The 20,945-nt window shown below is 35.1% G+C and overlaps 6 protein-coding genes across 7 annotated transcripts; 3 read left to right on the plus strand and 3 right to left on the minus strand.

Moving 5' to 3' along the window:
* Positions 1-77: 77 nt before the first annotated feature.
* Positions 78-2,131, minus strand: LOC106452372 (ALA-interacting subunit 1). Its single transcript, XM_013894466.3, has 8 exons — positions 1,831-2,131; positions 1,647-1,705; positions 1,495-1,569; positions 1,296-1,409; positions 1,146-1,216; positions 764-1,061; positions 392-681; positions 78-303 (listed from the first exon to the last, which is right to left on the minus strand). Exons 1-8 carry the CDS (start codon positions 1,895-1,897, stop codon positions 246-248), a joined length of 1,032 nt encoding a protein of 343 aa, XP_013749920.1. The 5' UTR covers positions 1,898-2,131; the 3' UTR covers positions 78-245.
* Positions 2,132-3,122: 991 nt separating this feature from the next.
* LOC106345426 (myb family transcription factor PHL12-like) lies at positions 3,123-4,821 on the plus strand. 2 transcript variants are annotated; one of them, XM_048779934.1, is made up of 5 exons: positions 3,123-3,513; positions 3,658-3,734; positions 3,883-3,958; positions 4,042-4,144; positions 4,265-4,821. In XM_048779934.1, the coding sequence occupies exons 1-5, from the start codon at positions 3,372-3,374 to the stop codon at positions 4,584-4,586; spliced, it is 720 nt and encodes a 239-aa protein (XP_048635891.1). In that variant the 5' UTR covers positions 3,123-3,371; the 3' UTR covers positions 4,587-4,821. The 2 variants fall into 2 exon arrangements, with proteins under 2 accessions (XP_048635891.1, XP_048635892.1); XM_048779935.1 differs by having other exon boundaries at positions 3,133-3,513; positions 4,075-4,144.
* Positions 4,822-5,912: 1,091 nt separating this feature from the next.
* LOC106345427 (transcription repressor MYB6) lies at positions 5,913-8,722 on the plus strand. The gene is made up of 2 exons (XM_013784624.3): positions 5,913-7,719; positions 7,892-8,722. Exons 1-2 carry the CDS (start codon positions 7,557-7,559, stop codon positions 8,611-8,613), a joined length of 885 nt encoding a protein of 294 aa, XP_013640078.1. The 5' UTR covers positions 5,913-7,556; the 3' UTR covers positions 8,614-8,722.
* A 1,532-nt stretch (positions 8,723-10,254) lies between these two features.
* On the plus strand, positions 10,255-11,936 carry LOC106452373 (DNA-3-methyladenine glycosylase 1-like). The gene is made up of 3 exons (XM_013894467.3): positions 10,255-10,790; positions 10,849-10,906; positions 11,184-11,936. Exons 1-3 carry the CDS (start codon positions 10,391-10,393, stop codon positions 11,668-11,670), a joined length of 945 nt encoding a protein of 314 aa, XP_013749921.2. The 5' UTR covers positions 10,255-10,390; the 3' UTR covers positions 11,671-11,936.
* LOC106345428 (aspartic proteinase NANA, chloroplast) lies at positions 11,775-15,100 on the minus strand. Its single transcript, XM_013784625.3, has 2 exons — positions 14,481-15,100; positions 11,775-13,770 (listed from the first exon to the last, which is right to left on the minus strand). The coding sequence occupies exons 1-2, from the start codon at positions 15,002-15,004 to the stop codon at positions 12,945-12,947; spliced, it is 1,350 nt and encodes a 449-aa protein (XP_013640079.1). The 5' UTR covers positions 15,005-15,100; the 3' UTR covers positions 11,775-12,944.
* Positions 15,101-16,376: 1,276 nt separating this feature from the next.
* On the minus strand, positions 16,377-18,478 carry LOC106454117 (aspartic proteinase NANA, chloroplast). Its single transcript, XM_013896295.3, has 2 exons — positions 17,905-18,478; positions 16,377-17,299 (listed from the first exon to the last, which is right to left on the minus strand). The coding sequence occupies exons 1-2, from the start codon at positions 18,408-18,410 to the stop codon at positions 16,477-16,479; spliced, it is 1,329 nt and encodes a 442-aa protein (XP_013751749.2). The 5' UTR covers positions 18,411-18,478; the 3' UTR covers positions 16,377-16,476.
* Positions 18,479-20,945: the final 2,467 nt, after the last annotated feature.

The raw sequence follows: 20,945 nt of genomic DNA on the forward strand, positions 1-20,945 counted from the left end.
GTTAAAGGCAGAGAGTGAGAGGCTAGCTAAGTGCTTTATTCGTTATATGGATGGAGGAAGAGAAAAAGGAGAAAAGGTAAATGAAAATGATAGGAAGCATCAATCATGGTGGGCATCTTTCAACTGTAACATCATCATAGCACTTACACATCTATAAATACAAACTATCACTCGCAGTTTTAGCTAAATATTACAATCATGGATAAAGAGATTTACATACACAGATCATTTAAAGAGTCTTTTGTTTACCGACCACCACCGGGAACTCTGTTCCATGACAAGTAAGTAGGATCTCCAAGACGCCTGCCAAAAAACACCAACACCAAATCAAAATCTATCTACGCTTTGCTGTTATAATAGCCAACAAGGATAAAGAATCATATGTATGTACCTTGGTTTCACAAGATACATGATGGTAAACACAAGTGCCAAGAAGAAACAGATTCCTCCAACTGTGAGGTAAGCAATGCCGAGGAAGTCATTCTTCCCACCGAGCCAACTAGTTGTTGACAGAACAAGCTTCTTCTTCCCATCGAAACTGTACGTGTTGTAGTTGTTTAACAGAGTCACGTGTATGGTATCACCTTTCTCCAGGTCACTCTCTATCTTCCCGTATAGTTTTCTAAACGTTGGCAAAGCTGCAGTTCTCATCCACACAATCAGATCCTCTTGCTCACTCAGCTGAAACACCATAAGAGACACAGAGAGAGGTAGAGATTCAAAGTCAAGTTTTGAGACTCTACCAAAGCATTAAAGGCCTTACCGATTTATTTGCATCTAGCCTGCCACCACCGGTGATATTGCCCTCCTGAAAGTTCTTGGGGAATACATTTTTGCCAAACTTGTGTTCCCTGTCACTCTTCCAAGCAATCCCTCTCTTGTTTACAGTTAAAGGCTGGTTGTTTTTTGATAAAGCGTATGTGTCATTAAAGAGACTCCAAGCAATTAAACCACATGGCACAATAGGCCGCCCATTAACATCATCCTCAGGCTTGCACGCATCTATTTGATTCTCATCTTTCACACTCCTCAACTGAGAATCACTTCTGCTTTTCACATACCTGTAATATGCAAGAAACAAAAGGATTTAAGGAATCAAAGTCACATACTCAATGTCAAGCACTATAGTAACCCCCATAGAATACCTGCGGTGATTCTGGTAGAAGTTCTCAAGCTGGTAATAAACGTAGATAGGCTGCTTCATCTTCTTAGGAACCTGAAGATACCCACCCAAGTAAACAAAAGACATTCAGTGGCTAACAGTGTTGTTCTCTTGTTGCGTAGGGAAAACTCACCACTAGTGTCCGGTTACAAGATTTGTCTGAACCTCCTTGAATATAAGCAACCTTGTTAGTCCTAGCAGGCGTCGGGACGCAGTCATTATCATACCGATCAACGATCTCAACAACCTATTATTATCACATAAAGAGACGAAACATTTGGTTAAGGTGGATAAAAAAAAAAACGATTAGTAGGATCTTCATCCTCACTTACATCCTGGGAAGCGAAAAGAGAGACAACTCCAAGGGGGATGAAGATAACACTAATGACTAAAAACGTCAGAATCACCTGCAAAATTTAAATAATTAAAAAAAAAAGGAAACTTTTTTAAAATGTTTCTCGAAGAATAGAAAGAAGCTATATACCCAACCAGGCGTGAGAATTGGTTTGCAAGCAGGAAGCTCCTGTTGTGTAAATTTCGAATCTGCCAAAACCAAACATCAACGAGAGCTTGATTCAATTCATAAACATGGCTAAAGACTCTAACTTTTTTCTACGCAAGAAGCTGAAAATTAGAGTCAACGAGGATCAAAAAGAAGAGAGATTTACACTTGGGTCGCTTGGATTTTGAAGATCCGGCAGGGGCGGAGCTAGACGACGCCGTATTGGAAGGCATGGCTGAGGGAAAAGTGGGAGGGATTGTGCGTGGGAGGAAGGAGGAAATAGAGAAAGGGAGTAGGAAGATGAAGGAAGCTTGGTCGTCGTCAAAGGCGACGGCTTTAAGACGAATTAAGGTACGATCTAGAAGAAAAGAAAACCCCCAAATCGAAGTTTCGTAGATCCTCCTCTCCTCCCTCTCCCATGGCTGATTTGGTCAAAGTCGCTCCTTTTTTTTGTTTGTTTGTTCCTTTTTTAAATTTAACTGGATTTATATAATAGTCCTCTTACTTTGTTTGGTTCACGAATTAACTTCCTAAGTTTGATCTATCACATGTTATAGCCAATTATTTGATTGTGTTCACTGTTCAGACAACATAAATCAGAAAAAAAGTAAAAAAAAAAAGTATATGATCTTTTTTTTTTTTTTGATCTATTGCTAAGATTCTTTGGTGATTGATGAGTAGAAATAGAATAAGCAATAGAAAGTAGAGTGGGTAGGAAAAATGACAAAATTATGAATTGCAATTGTCATGTTAGGCACACCACAAGAAAAAAATTAACGAAAGGGGGCCTAACTCAATTGGGCATTACGTTTATTGGATTGGGCTTGAAGATTTTTTAAATGGGCTTAATCACGTTTCTTCTTGGGTCTAATGTTTGTATTGCTCAATAACGAGAGTGAAGTCTACATTTTTGGTTGAGTTGTGTTTGAGTCATTAGTGGTTTGTGTGATATGAAAGGGAATAGATTCATCTTATACATACAAGAAGATTCCTATCAAATAAAGGAGACAAGAGGCCGCTTGAAAACTAAGCAAACAAAATAAATATTTTTTTATTTTTTTTTCCAACCTGAATGATTCGTATTTGCACACATAACTTAATTGTTGAGATCAAAGTTAAACATCAGCTTTATTCCACTTGTCATCTTTATTCAAAGCACACCGCACACGAATCCTCTCATCGAGATTAAAACAATTTTTTTAAACAAACAAGATGCTTATGCGCTCTTTACTCCCACACGCATGTGCATTGCATATATCTAAAAGCAATATATTATCGAATGAAGGTGTAAGGCTGTATGCGTCAATACATCAAAATATGACGACTTAGACATTTGGATTTGATGGTACTAAGCAAATTTTTATCGTATGAATGTATAAGGCAGATGCGTTAAAAATCAACAATAAAAGGACTGGGACATGCTATAATTTGGATTCAACGGTACTTAGACAATAGACATGTGTAGATGTAAAATCGCCTGCATGGTTTACAACTTCAAAGCGTAAACCATATTGCATTTGTACATATAGTCTATAGATATACATCCCTACCTTTAAATATTTATCTAAAGGTTACATGTGTCAATGTCAGTCCATAATTTAACTTTATAGTTTGCAAGACGTTGTGTGTTTCTATTTTTTCATCTTTCATAAATACTTAATATTCGCTTGTGTTGAATATTGCATCACCTATCGGCATTTGTTAATCATGATGCAGTCGAGGGAGGAGAGGAGAGCCGAGTCACCATCAGGTCTCGTTCTCACCACCGACCCTAAACCTCGACTCCGCTGGACCGCTGAGCTTCATGAACGTTTCGTTGACGCCGTCACTCACCTTGGAGGCCCTGACAGTACGTTTTCATCATCATTATCATTTCTTTTATTGCTTCATTCATTTGTACTCATATGTATGTATGTATGTAGTATAGTATGTGGTTGGTGATTATTTACACTAATAGTAAACATTAACTATAATTGTGATATTATATCAACAGAAGCTACACCAAAGACGATTATGAGAGTGATGGCTGTGAAGGGTCTTACACTTTACCATCTCAAGAGCCATCTCCAGGTCTCTGTCTTGCTTCATACATCATTCTTCCTACTTTACTGTTCTTGTGTTCCTTCTTAATTAGTTAGTTTTGCATGTATACTTAGAAATTAGAATTAAAAGTATAACATACCGGTAACTATAACTTTATATGTATATGTGTTTACAGAAGTTCAGACTTGGAAAGCAGCCTCACAAGGAACATAGTCATGGTCACTCCACTAATATTAGGGATACTAATAGAGGTGCGCATAATTCATCAGCCTTCTTAATTAATCAAAATCACTCCATATATTGGTTAATTTGTGACAATGAATGCCTTATCTAGTTGTTAATCGACATCGATCGATTACACATGCAGCTTCCATGTTGGATCTTCAAAGGAATGTTGTATTCAGTACTCCTAACATCATTGGTCGCAATATGAACGAGTATGTGCTTTCCACTTCCCATTCCTAACTATTGATTCAAATATACTTAAAACTTAATTAAATTTTTTATTATAGTATATGATTAAATGGTAAATTATAAATGATGAATTGGTGATGAAGGATGCAAATGGAAGTGAAAAGAAGAATAGAGGAAGAGGTAGAAGTAGAAAGACAGGTGAATCAAAGGATAGAAGCACAAGGGAAATACATGGAGAGCATGTTGGAGAAAGCATGTGAAACACAAGAAGCAAGTCTCACCAAAGACTACTCTACTCTCTTTTTCAACAACACATCACCCCTCCCAATTCCATGGTTCGAGGATCATTTTCCCTCGTCTTCCTCCATGGATTCTACATTGAATCTTTCTGATATCAGTCTCAACTTCTCTCTCCAAGATTCTCGGAGCTCTATCACCAAGAACCGTACGGTTTGTCTCGGTTAGAGAATACATATGTTGGTCTAGTTATTTGACTCTTCCTACTCTAGTATTCTAATGTGCATAAATGCACAAACTCACATGTAATAATTCTGCCAAACAATGAAGTAGATCTTCGTTATCCACTCTAATAGATGTGATGATGTGCAATAGATGGTGAAGTGGGATGCCCCATGTATTTCTCAATTCTTGTGTGTTTATTATATATATGTGTGTTACTTGCACACTGAAATTTTAAAGATTTTGTCTTTCTAGTCACTGTTGTAACTTGTAGTCATAAAATCACCACCCAACACCACTTTAACTTTTCATCACTCAATAATATATCTATCCCCTCACAATCTGATGAAATGTGGGCCAAAAGATCAAAAACCCAATGTATTGAATTTTGAAGTGATAACCTTAGATGGGCCACATTAAAAGGGTCAATATATTTGAGGATCTTGAGACAAACAAGAGTCTGATCAAGGCAACTAGGCAAAGTTATAGTCTTAACACTCAAAGTCTGTCGGTTGACGAGTCAATGGAAGTCTCGCGGATATGAAACGGTCAAAAAAGGATGTTTTATTAATCTTCTCCAATTCTCCAAGGAGGGAGACTTATTACATAACTTAGAGATAAGATTCAACGATGGAGTAAATGTGTTATTTGTTTGCTCTCACACTTCACCAGCTTTCAATTCTCTGTTATTATTCGTTGTTTCTTTTCTTTTTCAAAACATAAAGTTAACGTTATTTTTTTCTTAAACATTACATTCATAACTAATACATCCAAGCAGGATTATAGTACAAAGTTTTTCAGTCCATCAAGGAACCGCATTACAAAAAATGGCTAGAAGCTAGCTAGCACTACCTACTAAAAAAAAAAAGAAGATACCACATTACCACGTCGACAAAAAGGAGACCGCTGCAGGCCTAACGCGTTGAAGACGGGAGAGATAATCGAGCTTATTGTAGAGTTAGGTTATTGTATAGTTAACGTTTCTCAGTCCATGGCAGCCCTAAGGCGTTGAAAGTTTCTCAGTCCTAACGCGTTGAAAGTTTCTCAGTCCATCAATAAAGTTAACGTTATTGTATAGTTAGGTCTCGTTTTATCCTTCAGGTTCTTATTAAAATTTACAAAAAAAACTACTCAACACAAAATAATTCACAAAAGTAGTTAACACAACAAATGATCCAGAAGACAGTGTTGTTATGTTGACAATGTTTCGTGTTAATAAAAGCTTGTACGTCAAGCTAAACATTTGGAAATGATTAATTAAGAAAAAATGTTAAACCAAGACAAATTTAACGCTACGACCAGTCGGTATAGACAGAGATCTTCTTAGTCACTACTCCTACAATCAAATGACGTACGTGTCTTGGAGAAAACAGACTCATGAATCATGATTACCCAGTTATTTATTAGCAAAATGAATTGTATTACATCATTCTAACTTCATGTTGTCAAATTGATACCAGAATTGCCCAACAATTACCTCTATTTTTTTTTTAGTTTTTTTTAATAGAAAATTTAAAGATTACCAAGTGGTCTATTCCATCAGTTTACTCTTGATTAGGGTTTATCAATAAATAAAAAATATTTAACTAAAAGAAAGAAAGGCTGCCAGATAAGTACTACTTTATAGTATAATGGAAAACCAAAACAAATGTGGTATAGTTAAATATATGTAGCTTCATCAATACGAAGATTTTACATGATATGGTAATTAACAGCGATGGATTAGTACTATATATTATGTTAATTAACCGCTTTTCGACACCCATATATTGATTAGTTTATTATTACAGTTAACTTGACGGATTCAAACAAACGATTGCGTTAAAGACATATATTAAGCTTGACCGTACGTGGCTTACTTGAGCGGAAGTGTTATTTGGAAGCTCCAAGGATTGTTCTAATTCCTCTCATGCTCCAATTTTCTAGTAGTTGCGATTAGGTCGGAAAATATTGCAATCGTGCTCCTTACTTTACCTCTTAGTTTAACTATTATGTTAGTAAATGAAACGTATTTACTGATAGATAGTACGTATACTAGTCATGGATTCCAATATTCAAACTACCAAAAGTAACGCATTTGCAAAAACCCTTTCACATGATAAGTTGATAACGATCATGTGGGAAGCCTATAATCTTTTTGTTCATATCAGTTTAGGTCAAAATTTAAACACGGGTTCTAAAGATTTATCACCGCAAAGAAAGCTTGATCCATTGGCGGTGGAAGATCGAGTTCTAGTAGCCTTTTAATAAATTCGTTTGAAAAAAGAAGAAAATAAATTAATAATATATTAAAGGTACATATTTGATGATCTTAATACTCTTGTTGATTGTTTGTAGAGTTAATGATACTCTGCTGCATTTTTTTATTTCTATTTGGTTTTACTAGTCTACTTCATTTGCCATATCATACTGCGTTTATGCGTATTGAATTTTAGTTTACAAAGGTGCGTGATCATGTGCACAACTAATCTAAAATCCAATGGGTCATTCTATATTAAGTAATGATCCAAAGATAATATATCTACTATTCTTCTTACCAATGAGTCAATGACTCAGGCCATGTATGTTGAAGTCTAGTTACTAATCAAAACTTAAAACTCTGTATAATTTAGCAAGTTAGCGTCTTATAAAGAACATATAGTATTAAACCATTCCATTAAACTACATTGATAATTACAGGAACCATGCATGCAATGTATGACAATCATTAATCAGAAAACAAGTTAAATAGATACATGAATGGATTTTTTTTCCTTGTCAAGGAAAGTGACGTGAACTGCTAATGTCTCTAAAACAGGCTTTCATTTGAAGACACGCAGAGAAAAAGAGAAACAACACAAGTTTGGTTAATCATATTAGATTAATTATCCGAAAAAGAAAATAAAACTGCCCAGGGAAAATTAATTAAATAGTGACCCTGGTGGTTTATTAACACCAAGAGTCTTAGCTTGTATGTTGCATATATAAATTAGGAAGATGAGTGAGAAGTGGGAAATGAAAAGAGATGAAATGGGACATCGATGTTGTGGGAAGCACAAAGTGAAGAGAGGGCTTTGGTCTCCAGAGGAAGACGCCAAGCTTCTTCGTTATATCACCACTCATGGTCATCCTAGTTGGAGTTCTGTTCCCAAGCTTGCCGGTTTTACATCTCTCTCTAACTCTTTGACTACATATATATAGGAATCACGCGAGTTTCCAACCCAAAACTAATTGACAATTAAACATATCGATACATGTTATTTATATATTAATGTTGGTCCATTTACATTTTCGACGTATGATTTATATATATTATATGTGTGTGTATATAGGATTACAGAGATGTGGGAAGAGTTGTAGATTAAGGTGGATAAACTACTTGAGGCCTGATCTGAAGAGAGGATCCTTTACCGCGGAGGAAGAGCAGACTATCATTGATGTTCATCGTATTCTTGGTAACAAATGGGCTCAAATTGCTAAGCACTTACCAGGACGCACTGATAATGAAGTGAAGAACTTTTGGAACTCATGCATTAAGAAGAAGCTTCTTTCTCAAGGCTTAGATCCTTCCACTCATAACCTCATGCCTTCACACAAAAGATCTGCTTCTTCTTCTAGTAATAATACACCTAAGCCAAGCAAGACGAAGTCCATCATGACAAACCCTACTTTTGATCAATCAACCACAACTTTCTCAATCACAAACGTCAATCCTTACTCTTCCAATAAACCAAACAAAGTTAAATCTCCTAACCAGACTACAATCCCCTCCCAAACCGTGATCCCTATCGACCATACCATGTCAAGTCTTTTAAATGATGAAAATATGATTCCTAACTGGTCAAATGTTGATGGAATGGCACCAATCCACGAAGAAGCTCCCATGTTTTCAAGTGAAAAGGCAGTGATGGGTGTTGAAGATGATGATCTCAACATGGACATTTTGTTTAATACGCCTTCTTCTTCTACATTTGATCCTGATTTTGGCTCCATGTTTTCTTCAGCAATGTCTATGGATTTCAATCCCATGGATGATCTTGGCTGGACCTTTTAGTTTTACTTTACAATTTTTTTTTAATTTTCTAAAATGTATATAATTTGTACGAATAAGTTCCACTTGTTGTTGTCACTAGTTTTGAAAGCTGAAAGAGATTTTACCAAAATCAGTTTGTCATTTTCTCACTATTTTCGTATACGTTATTGCTTTCTATTACATAAAGTTGGGCTTGTTAACTCCAATTTTATCTATTTACATAAAGGCCCATATAATGATGGGCCGGATTAGTAGGGCTCTAAGGTTGTACATGGGGAAGAAAAGTGCCAAATCCATACCACTAAACAGTGTGACCTAATAGACTCAATTATATATTGCATTCATATGATTGATTTTTTATTTTTTTTGGTCAAAACATTCCTATGATTCATATATACGTACGTTTATTTTTCTGTTCTTCAAGATTCAATTATACGTATTCCCCAATGATGTTGATCGTGTGGAAATAATTATGCAAAGTGCTGATGAAACTTCGTGCGAAGCGCGAAGGCAAAGAGGCAACGTGCAACATCGTCACATTTTCTCTCACCTGTAACCACATTCTTCTAATTTGTTTGTAGGCTTATAGTTGATTAGTTGTACATGAACTAGCATAAGCGTTGAGAAAGTCAATTGTGTTATTCTGAAGAATGATTCACAAGATGGCATTCAACGTATAATTATTCTGCATAATAGATATTTGATTGGAATGGACATAACGGAGGAAGCAAACATATCATGAATTTAAAAAGGACTTGGGAGCAACGGGAAGACCACACCGAGGCACAGAAGATGGAGAATAAAGATATGTATTAGAGTATTAGGTAGTGTTTAATATTATAAAACTGATAAAAATAAGATATTTAGAAATAGGATATGTGAAACCACATGGTCTGTCTCTTACTCTCTTATCTTATCTCATCCATCCTAAACAGTCCTTTTGAAATTCCTAATTTCCTAGTATGATCTTTTTAATTTGTAATATTTTACAAACCAGCATCATTTTATATGAAATTCAACCTTTTGGCAAAAAAAAAAATTTCCTAATTTCCATTCCTTTTCTGCAAAATGTTTAAGCTGCAATATGCATACAAAATTGCACATGAATATATAGAATTGATCCGGTGACAAACAATTGAAAAACAAACTTTCCATTAAAGAGTTGTATTGTCTCTGTAAACTAATTAATATAAATAAAAAACATAAATAAAATTCAAGATGGGAAGTTGATAATAGATAATTTAAGTTGCGTGATTTCTATTCTTCAAAAAAATAAGTTGCGTGAATAGTAACGCTATAGATATGGTTTTGTGCATGTGAATGTGATACAAAAAATGAATAAAGGATAGAAGCCGAAAATAATACAGGAAAGAATATTGAAGTACCAAAAGAAAAGTAAACACAAATAGTTTGAGGAAGACATAAATAAAGGTCACATGGGATGTGATTTGATGGCATCATTGCATCAAATTCTGCACATGCCACTGCCTCTAATTTTTTTTTCATATTCCTGTTCTTTTGTTGTTGCTTGTTGTTATTTGATAATTTAATATCCCACACGGTTTTAGTTTTAGAATAATGTTACACTCTGTAAGAATGTAATTATCATTAGTTACAACACTTTTCAACTCTCTATCTCCATTGTAATATATATACGTACGCAACCACTTCTCTTCTCCATTTTATCATAAGCAACTCAGCCCTTCTCTCGTCTTACTAAACATACAGTTTATTTCTTCCACATCATATATAACTTTCTTTATATAACTTAAGTCTTAAGAGTTGATACATAGAAAATATGAGCAGAATGGAGACAATGGGTTTGGCCAAAAGTGAAACGTTGCAGTCAAGTAGTTGCAATCGCCTTATAGGCCGTTCCGAGTCTCTCAAGAGGGACAGTGTGATGAGCAATGGTGGTTCAGCTAAAGTGAAAGGAACCTTGGAGCGCAAGAAATCAAAGAGTTTTAAAGAAGGAGAAAGCTATTCTTCTTGGCTCATAACGGAGGCTCCTGGGAGTATAGCCGCCGTGAGGAGGGAGCAAGTGGCTGCACAACAAGCCCTAAGGAAGCTGAAGATTGCTCATTACGGTAGATCTAAATCAACCCTAACTAATTTCACCTCCTCCAAAGTTGTCCCTCTTGTTCACCCTAGCCCTCATCCTCATCCTCAGAGGTGCAGCTTCATCACCCCTACTTCTGGTATATTAGCCTTTCCATTTTCTTTTACTTGGTGTATTAGTCTCTCTTCAAAATTCTGATCCTATTTACGTTGCCTACCATGATGAAGAATGGGGAGTCCCTGTCCATGATGACAAGTGCGTTACATAATTTTTTTCTTACAATTTTAATACTATCACTTTTATTTTTCATAATTGCAACAAAATTTAGTTTATTGAGTGTATTAAAATCTTGGAAATTAGGATAGAATCCTAAATGATTTGGTAACCTGCTAATCTTAAATCTATATCCCCTTATATATTTGGAACTAAAAGTGATTAGCTTTCTTTTGCTCCTTAGTTTTTTATATCTTACTATATATAAACAACACATTTTCATTTTATCCAAATAATAAACTAATTATCTCTATTTCAGGACGTTGTTCGAACTGCTAACCCTAAGTGGCGCACAAGTAGGCTCCGATTGGACTTCAACCTTGAGAAAACGCCATGACTTCAGGAAAGCGTTTATGGAGTTTGAAGCGGAAGCGGTTGCAAAGATTAGCGAGAAAGAGATGAATGAAATAAGCACCGAATACAAGATAGAGATGAGCAAAGTGAGAGGCATTGTGGAGAACGCAACAAAGATCCTAGAGATCAAGAAAAACTTCGAGTCGCTAGAGAAGTACATTTGGGGTTTTGTGAACCACAAACCCATCTCCACGAACTACAAGTTTGGCCACAAGATTCCGGTCAAGACATCCAAGTCGGAGAGCATAAGCAAAGACATGGTGCGTCGAGGCTTCAGGTACGTGGGTCCCACTGTGGTTCACTCCTTCATGCAAGCCGCTGGTCTAACCAATGACCACTTGCTCACTTGTTACCGTCACATTCCTTGCACTCTCGTCAGTACCAATCCCTAAAAGAACTCATTTCTTATTTATTTACTTAATTGAAAGTGTGTTTTTCAACTTTCGGGTGATTTGTGTACAACAAATGTAGGTGTAGGAGGAAATGGATTGTGTGATTTTAATTTGCCATGTAAGATAAACCAGCTGGGGTAGCTGGTGTAGTTTGTGTTTTTTTTTTCTTTTGTGTGAGGTTTTTATTATAATCACATGTATAAGGGTTTTTGATGTATGTGTGGTGTGACAAATTGAATTAGTAATTGATTTTCATTTGAGTTTAACTTATCTTATAATAACTTAAGACTAATGTGCATTCTTAGCCACAAAAAAAGACTAATGTGCATGGGAAAATTCAATATCCTCTTGGGTTTTCAAAATATCGTCTCTATCCGATCTTTTATCCAAGATATTTATTTTATTGTTTTAAAATTTGTATTGAGACTTGAAAGAAGAGTACAATAACAAAAAAATGGTGATTGGTGTTCGTAGAAGCAAATAGAATGATGATGAAGCATGTGATGCTTCTCTGTCACCAATAATGATTGCATCATTTTAGTGGATGCCATGATGGGATTGGTCAATGCCCATTGGATTGGGTCATTCTCCCCATCCCTAAATATAACTTCTTTCCCAGTTCTACCCTTTCAATTATTTACTCAAGTTCCAAAGACAAGGCTCCTCCTTCCTTCACTCTCTCTGTTTATATAATCATTGATATTAGCGAATTTGTACTCTCTATACACCACTTTTTCCCTATTTGCACTCCATATCCTATATTCCTCCAATTTTTTTCCCTCCATTCAATGATATCCCACCTTTATTAATATATTTAGCTAATTTACTCTTGATATTATTTGAATATTTACCATTATCGTATGTTTTTATAGAAGATGTGGTCTTTAAGTAAGGATGTGACTTTTGGTATAAAACAGAGTACTCGACAAGTTTTGTTAATGTTGAGAGAATGTAAAAATGAAAAAGAAACATCAAATATGCTTTGAGAAGAGAGCACATGAGACTGAAACAACGATGCATCAGATTCCTACTTTCCTCAACACCGTAACACAGAAGCAGCCCTTCTTTGTCAGAGCGGGTAAACTTAGTAACGAGTAAAGACCAAGCTAATGAAGTGATGGGCCCAACCTGCTCTCTCAACGGCCCACTAAGAGGCTATTATTTACAAGGCCCAATAGTGATTTTAAGGAAATGAATGCTATCTAACAAGTTTTGATAGCATTATTTACTTTTTCACTAAAAATTTTAATTTTGTCAAGTAATAAAACACCAATCTAAAGGCAGGTAGAAGGAGAAAAAGACAAAGTTGAGGCCGCAATATCAAACTCCCACAAATGATTCTGCTGCATTATATTCCCAATGACATTAGTAGCCTCACCTTTAGCCTCCACAAACCCTAAACACCTGATTCCTGGCGCAGCATTTATCAGGTAGCTTCTACGATAAGGAGCGAAACGAGTACCGCCCTTGAAATGAAACGTTAGTTGTGGCAGCTTTCTGTCGTCGAACTTGGTGGTATAATAACAAAACTCTATTGGTAGTCCTTCTGGTTTGATTCTTTTCACACCAACAAGGTGACGCTGTAGCCCTGTAACCACGGCCTTGTACGCGGCCTCAGCTAAGAACGTGAGGCTGCTTCCTGAGTCCAAAATGGTCCCACCACCTTTCTTTACGCCCCATACTTGTGGAGGGATGTTGAGCATTTCCTCTCCGATGGAGATTCCAACGATGTTGACGGCGTAGAAGGGAGGAAGGATACTGAGATCAAGCCGAGTGGTTCGTCTTGCGGGGGCTTTGGTGGTGGTAGACGAGGGGGTAGAGCCGAAGATGAGATAGTTGGAGACGTTTTTGTGTGAGGTATGGTCAACGAGGCAGTATGAGAATTTGCCTCCGAAGATGTTAGTGGCTTTTGCAGTGAAGGAGTAATCGCTCAAGGCTAGACCAAGGATACCGTCTGTTTCACGGAAGCTGGCACCACCTTCGGAGTTGCTGCTGCAGCCAATGAGGAGGCCACGGATACTAGTAACGCTGCCGTTGGTGAGACCAAGAGTGAAGGTCTCCTTAGCGAATACACCTTGTGCTGATGATCCATCAACATATCTGTTACACCAAATCTAAGTAAGAATGCAAAAAACATGGATGGATTATTACTAAAGAGGCAAACCTAACTCCCAAGTCACAATAAGTAACATTTATATACTGTGATGAATAGTAGCACAAGACACATTTAATTTTCACATCTTCTCCTTACATACACTTGCATCTAACTCTATGTCTCCCTCATGTTTAGGCATGGGCATAAAAACCGAGAACCGAAAAAATCGAACCCAAAACCGAACAATATTCAAAAATGATTGAACGGTTCCTATATTTCTATAACCCAAAAACTGAAACCGGAGTGAACTGAATCGAGAACAATTATATATAGTATTAAAATTAGCAAATTTTCTAAAAATATTACTTATAAACCGAATTACCCAAATATTTTTTATCCAAAGTATTTAAAAATTTCCGAATTACCCTAAAACCAAATTACTCAAATAGTTTTATCCAAAAATTTAAAATTTATCCGAATTATCCAATTTTTTAATCTAAAAACCTGAAAAATATCTGTTTTTGTACCCTCGAATATCTAAAACTAATCGACAAAACGGAACCGAATTGAAACCAAAAATTTATTGGATATTAGCCTGTTCTTATAATTATTACCCGAACTGAACTAAAAACCGAAATAACCTAACTAAATCCGAACAGATTTTCGTAGATAATACAAACACAACCACTAAAAGAGAGTTTCTTTATCCGTGTACCTGTAATCGTATGCGCATGGAGTTCTAGGGGTAGGGCATATAGCGATGGAGAATAGTTTAGCCAAATCTTCCGAACAAGTCTTCGTCATGCATCCAACTTTTCTGAAACTGGACGAATTCTCTGCTCTGAAGACATGACGATTCTCAAGTTTCTCTGGCCCTTGCCCATGGAACCTACAATTCACCCATGTCAGCTCGCTCCCTGTGTCCACCACCACCCTGAACCTCTTCGCCGGCGTTCCAACCATGATCTCCGAGAAATACTGGGCCGCTCCGTAGTCGAAACCTGATCCCAGCGACATTTTCACTCCACCTTTAGTTGTTTTTATTTTCTGAGAAATGACGTTGTGACGCTTCTGGTCCATGCCCATAATGTCTTCGATGCGATGGTAAGGTGACGGATTCGGTGAGAGTGAGTCACGGTGCTTCATGTCGAGACGCATAGCCGTTTCTTCCTTGGAATGTGCGGAGGCTATTAGGAGCATCGTGATGAGACACAAGAGCATTGTTGTCGTTGTCTTCATTTTTTTCGTCCTCTTGTTCTGTTTTTTTTTTTGTTTTGCTCCTTTTAGGGTTGTCCGTTTCTAAAACAGAGTATTTATATACATTGACCAACACGCCTTTCTCTCTCTATTCTTTTTTTAATCATAAATCTAAAAAACCTTGATTGAGTTATAGTTTTTAGATTTGTTTTAGTTTCTGAAATTACCATATATATCAAGATTTTGAAAATGTGGTTTTCCTGAAAAAAAGGGAGACTCATTTTTGTAGCTACAATAAAAACAAAAACACACCATGTTATTTGGGTTTCTTATTAAAAAGCCTATTTTTTCCAACGAGAGTTTATTTGTTATTTATGATTATTATTTTATAACATATTTTTGTTATTATCCAATATTCAAAAACTATTTTAAAGGCTTCAAACATCTTCCGCAAATTAAAAAGAAAACATTTGAGGCTAGCATGTCAAAAGTCAAAACCATGTTTTCTATGTATTTTAGTTTTTTAAGTCCTATAATTACTTTTTTTATTTTAAAGCTATTAATTTAGAAATACAGTATTCGTTTAGATTACTTAAGTTGTGATCAATTCTTAGCAAGTCTAACATTTTTTTGGAAAATTAAGGTAGGAATGCAAAACATGCAAAACAAATGGCTCTAAGTCTAACTGATGACCATTAAAATAAGAATAAGAATAAGAATAAGTAGGAAAAGAATGAATAAGAACAATTAAAATAAATATTTAATCCTTTGGTTCCATATCACTTGATAAAAAAATATTTTTTTTCTATAGTTTTTTTAAATTCAAGGAATGACAGAATCAAATGCAGCGAAATTTTTTCCATAAATAGTATAATTTTTAAAGAATAATAGGAATTGACTATTCCCTTTAATTCTCTACGTCACCACTTAGAGAGAGAGAGAGAGTGAGTGAGAACAAAAACAGAGACTGAACAAAACAGTCTTGAGTGAACAAGAGCAAGAGAGGCTGACCCTAAGTGAGTCGAGTGGAAAGGTCAAGCCAAGCAGAGCTTTTTATTTATAAATTGATCTTTCAATTTTTATATAGTTTTGTTTGTATCAAAACTAATTCAGTATTTGTGTTTTATGCTTTAATAAATTATTAATATTTTCATAATACAATTATAAATTTCTAAAAATAATTTAATATTTTTGTAAAGACTAAATTTATGTATATAATAAAGTTCGTTAAAATATAATTATTTTGGATAAAATTTGTAAAATTATAAAATAACAAACATTATTAGAACTTTTTTTGTGCAACACATTATTAGAGCTAATAAAAAGTATTAATAATAAAATATATTTACAATATTCTTTTTCAAAAGGATAAATGAGTGAAACTCCAATTCATTTAGAAAGAACGAAAATGATCTTAAAGTGAAAATGCCTTAACCAGTTTTGTGAACATTATTTGATCTTTCACTAACAATTTTTTAATATTGTCAAGTAATAAAACGCCAAGATAAATATATCTAAAGGCAGGTAGAAGGAGAGAAAGACAAGGTCGAGGCTGCAAGATCAAACTCCCACAAATGTTTCTGCTGCATTATATTCCCGATGACATTAGGAGCCGGAGCTCCGGCCGGCACAAACCCTAAACACCTGATTCCTGGAGAAGCAGTAGCTATTAGGTAGCTTTTACGATAAGGCGCGAAACGAGCACCGCCCTTGAAGTGAAACGACAGCTGCGGCAGCTTGCTATCGTCGAACTTGCTGGTATCAAAACAATACTCCATTGGTAGTCCTTCTGGTTTGACTCTTTTCAAGCCGACAAGGTGACGCTCCAGCCCCGACACAACCGCCTTGTACGCCGCATCAGCCAAGAACGTGAGGCTGCTTCCTGAGTCCAAGATGGTCCCACCACCTTTTCTTACCTCCCACACTACGGGAGGGATGTTGAGCATGGTATTTCCGATGGAGATTCCGACGATGCTGACGGCGTAGAAGGGAGGGAGAAGATTGAGTTCAAGCCGAGCGGTTCGTCTTGCGGGGGGTTTGAGGGTAGACGTGGGGTTAGAACCGAAGGTGAGATAGTTGGAGATGTTTTTGTTGGAAGTATGGTCAACGAGGCAGTATGAGAATTTGGCTCCGAAGATGTTAGTGGCTTTTGCAGTGAAGGACTGATCGCTAAAGGCTAGACCAAGAACACCGTCCGATGCACGGAGGCTGTCACCTTTTGTGGAGCTGCTGCAGCCAATGAGTAGGCCAGGGATACTAGTAGGGCTGCCGTTGGTGAGGCCAAGTGTGAATGTATCCGTAGCGAATACACCTTGTGCTGTTGACCCATCTGCGTATCTGTTTCACACGATCCAAATTAGTATTAGTAAGAATGCATAAACATGGAATATTTGCATTAGGTTTAACTATTACAATAAGAGAGGCTAGAGTTTTATCTATTACTCAAAAGGCAAACCTAACTCACAAGTTACAATAAGTGACATTTATGTACTGTAATGAATAGTAACAAGACATTTAATTTCACATCTTATCCCTTACATACACTTGCATCTAAATCTATGCCTCCAGCAAGTTCTCTAGATAGTTGGAGAAAACAGCGAGAAGGATGCGGTAATAATAGAGAGAGGTCCCTCTTCTTCTCTCATTCATGACCATCACCATCATTTCCTCTTTGGCATATAACCACTACATATTTAAGCAACATTGTTATACTAAGCATCTCCTGATTAGACTCTACCTAATCACATTTTGACTACGGATCTATATTGTAATCACCACCACGAAATGAAACACACACACAATACCTCTTTGGTATATAAGTCATAACAAACAAGCTAATCAGATTGTTTATCCTTAAATAAACTCTACCTAATCACATTTTGACTATGGATCAAGAATGCAATCACGACCAATGAAAGAGAGATTATTTATGTGACATGTACCTGTAATCATAAGAGCATGGAGATTGAGGGGTAGGGCAAATGGAGAGGGAGAAGAGGTTCATCAAATCAACCTTGCAAGTCTTTGTCATGCATCCAACTGTTTTAAAACTCGACGACCCCTCTGCTCGAAAGACTTCACGGTTCTCCTTTCCTTTACCTTGGAACCTACAATTCACCCATGTCAGCTCGCTCCCTGTGTCCACCACCACCCGGAACTTCTTCGCCGGCGTTCCGACCATAATCTCCGAGAAATACTGCGCGGCTCCGAAGTCGAAACCTGATCCCAGAGACATTCTCGCTCCACTTTTGGTTGTTTTTATTTTCTGAGAAATGAGGCTGTGACGCCTCTTGTCCTCGCCGAAAATGTCTTCAATGCGATGGTAAGGTGTATGTATCGGGGAGAGTGTGTCGCGGTGCGTCATGTCGAGACGCATCACCGTGTTGGAATATGCGGAGGCTATTAGGAACATCGTGATGAGACAGAAGAGCATTGTCATTGGCTTCATTTTCGTCCTCTTGTTCTGTTTTTTTTTTTGTTTGTTATGCTCCTTTTTGGGTTGTCCGTTTCTAAAAGACTAGAACAGGGTATTTATATACACTGACCAACACGTCTTTTTCTCTCTTCTTTTTAAAATCATTATCTAAAACCTTAAAATATTTTGTAGTTTTTAGAATTGTTTTAGTTTAGGAAATATACACTTCTAATTAGATTTAGTTTCGGAAATCACCATATTTATCAAGATTTTGTAGATGTTATTTGCCTGAAAATTAGGGAGACTAATTTTTATAGCTAGCTTTTCGAATTTTTTTTTTTAAAAGACCATGTTATTTGGGTTTCTTATTAAAAAACAGTACTCCTATTTTTTAATCGAGAGTAAATATAGTATTTATAATTATTATATTTAAAAATATTTTTGCTATTATCCAAAATTCATAAACTTTTTTAAAGGCTGCAAACATCTTCCATAAACTAATAATTAAACATTTGAGGCTTACAGATCAAAAGTCAAAACCATCTTTTCTATGTGTTTTAGATTTTTCAGTCCTACAATTCCTTTTGTATTTTAAAGCTATTAATTTAAAAATATTCATGTTTGACTCCTTGATTTAGGGTTTAATGACAATCTTATCAATTCACTAGCAAGTCAATATTTCTTTGGGAAATTAAGGTAAGAATGCAACTAAATATTGCACTGAACGATAAGACCAAATTTTCATTTATGATATTGTAAATCTTAATTTCCTTTTTTAGAATACTTAAATTTGTCGAATATCTTCAGATGACACTAAAATAGTAGGAAACATTCAATTCATTGACCATTCTATTAACAAAAAATCAAACAAATTATATTTAAGTGTGTCATTCAAAGATACTTAACCTCACAACTTTTAAATACTCTCTCTATATATAACTTGCTAACTCGATTGGTGACTGGATTTTGTGAAAGTCCTTATCATATATGGGCTACTATATGTTATTTGAGGCCTGAAAGCAAAAAAAATCCTTAGATGTTATTTAAAAAGCAATTTACCACATGTTCTCTCTATAATCACTTTTACAAAAAAAATATGACATAATTACTAAAATTGATAATGACATATAGCTAAATATGACATTCATAATTACATTTAATGTTGATTTATATTTTTTTGTAAATCTTTTAGAATATAGTAATAATTCATATATTACATTTAGTGTTGATTTTTATTTTTGGTAAACATTTCAAAATATGGTAATAACTCATATATCATCACTAAAATAAATATATTCAAATATGGCATTGCAAATTTCGAAATATTATTGTTTTATTTTTTATAATTATACATTTTTATTACTAAAATTTTTAAAATTTTCTACAATTTTTTTAAAATTATAAATTTTTAATTATAATATCGTTAGTTTCTTTTATATATATATACAATTTTTATAAATACTGTTTAGGTTTAATTTTTGATAATTATACAATTTTTATATCAAATTTTTTAATTAATTTTATTCAAGTTGATTTAATATATTTAACCAAAAGAAATAGATACAAAATCTATCTAAGATAATAATTTTAAATATATACATATATATTTTAAATTTAATTTAAAATAAACAAAATTATCTTTACCTTAATTTTATGCTTAACTAAATCAAATTTATATTAAAATATTTATAAGAAATAATAAATTATGCGATATTAATAAAATTTTATTTTTAAATATAATTTAAATTAAAACATTTTATTACTGCATATGGTGCATAAAAACATCTAGTAAAAAAATAAGTGTGGTGGCATCGTTTTTCTTCTTTTGGGATCTCGATAATAATCAAAGACTTTAAACGAAACTAGACTGTCCAATTAGCTATGTGGAGATTATTCATAACTAAAGTTAGAATATTAGATATATAATTTTAAGAGAACAAATCATTTGGGCTAATTTGACTTGTGGATTTCTTCTCTTTGTCACAAGGGCGAGAGGAAGATTTGCAGCTGTCTTATTGTCACAGGTTGGCTGTTGAATCCTTGGATTCCTCTAAAATTCATATAGATTTTATTACATTCATAGGTTCAAATTTTATACTAACAAAAACTGCAAAATTAGAAGATAGAAGATAGACACAAAATAATTTGGATTATCCAAATCCAGAGAGATGCGTGTACACTGTGATGCGTTGAACTCCAATCCAAGCCACGGTTGTACAATCTATTGTCTCAGTTTATATGCTATTTGATATTTGTGACCTCGTATATGTTGTATATGCATGCGTTTATTAAACCAACACTGAAACTTGTTTCTTATGATATTCATTAATCATTGATATCACCGAACTTATAAATTGAGATTGTGATTGTGAAAGTAACAGAGCTACATAGATAGTAGAATATCCTAACTGCTTCCGAAAATATGTAACGAATGACGAAGACAAGTGGAGGAAGCGAGATTAATTCAAACTGCAGTTTGCTTGCACCCAGTAAGTAATTATTTATAAAATTACAACAATCTTAATGTGACGACAAAAAAAAAATTTATAAAAACCTTGAAGATTTTTT

Source organism: Brassica napus, chromosome A5, assembly GCF_020379485.1.
Source record: "Brassica napus cultivar Da-Ae chromosome A5, Da-Ae, whole genome shotgun sequence".
Lineage (NCBI taxonomy): Eukaryota > Viridiplantae > Streptophyta > Magnoliopsida > Brassicales > Brassicaceae > Brassica > Brassica napus.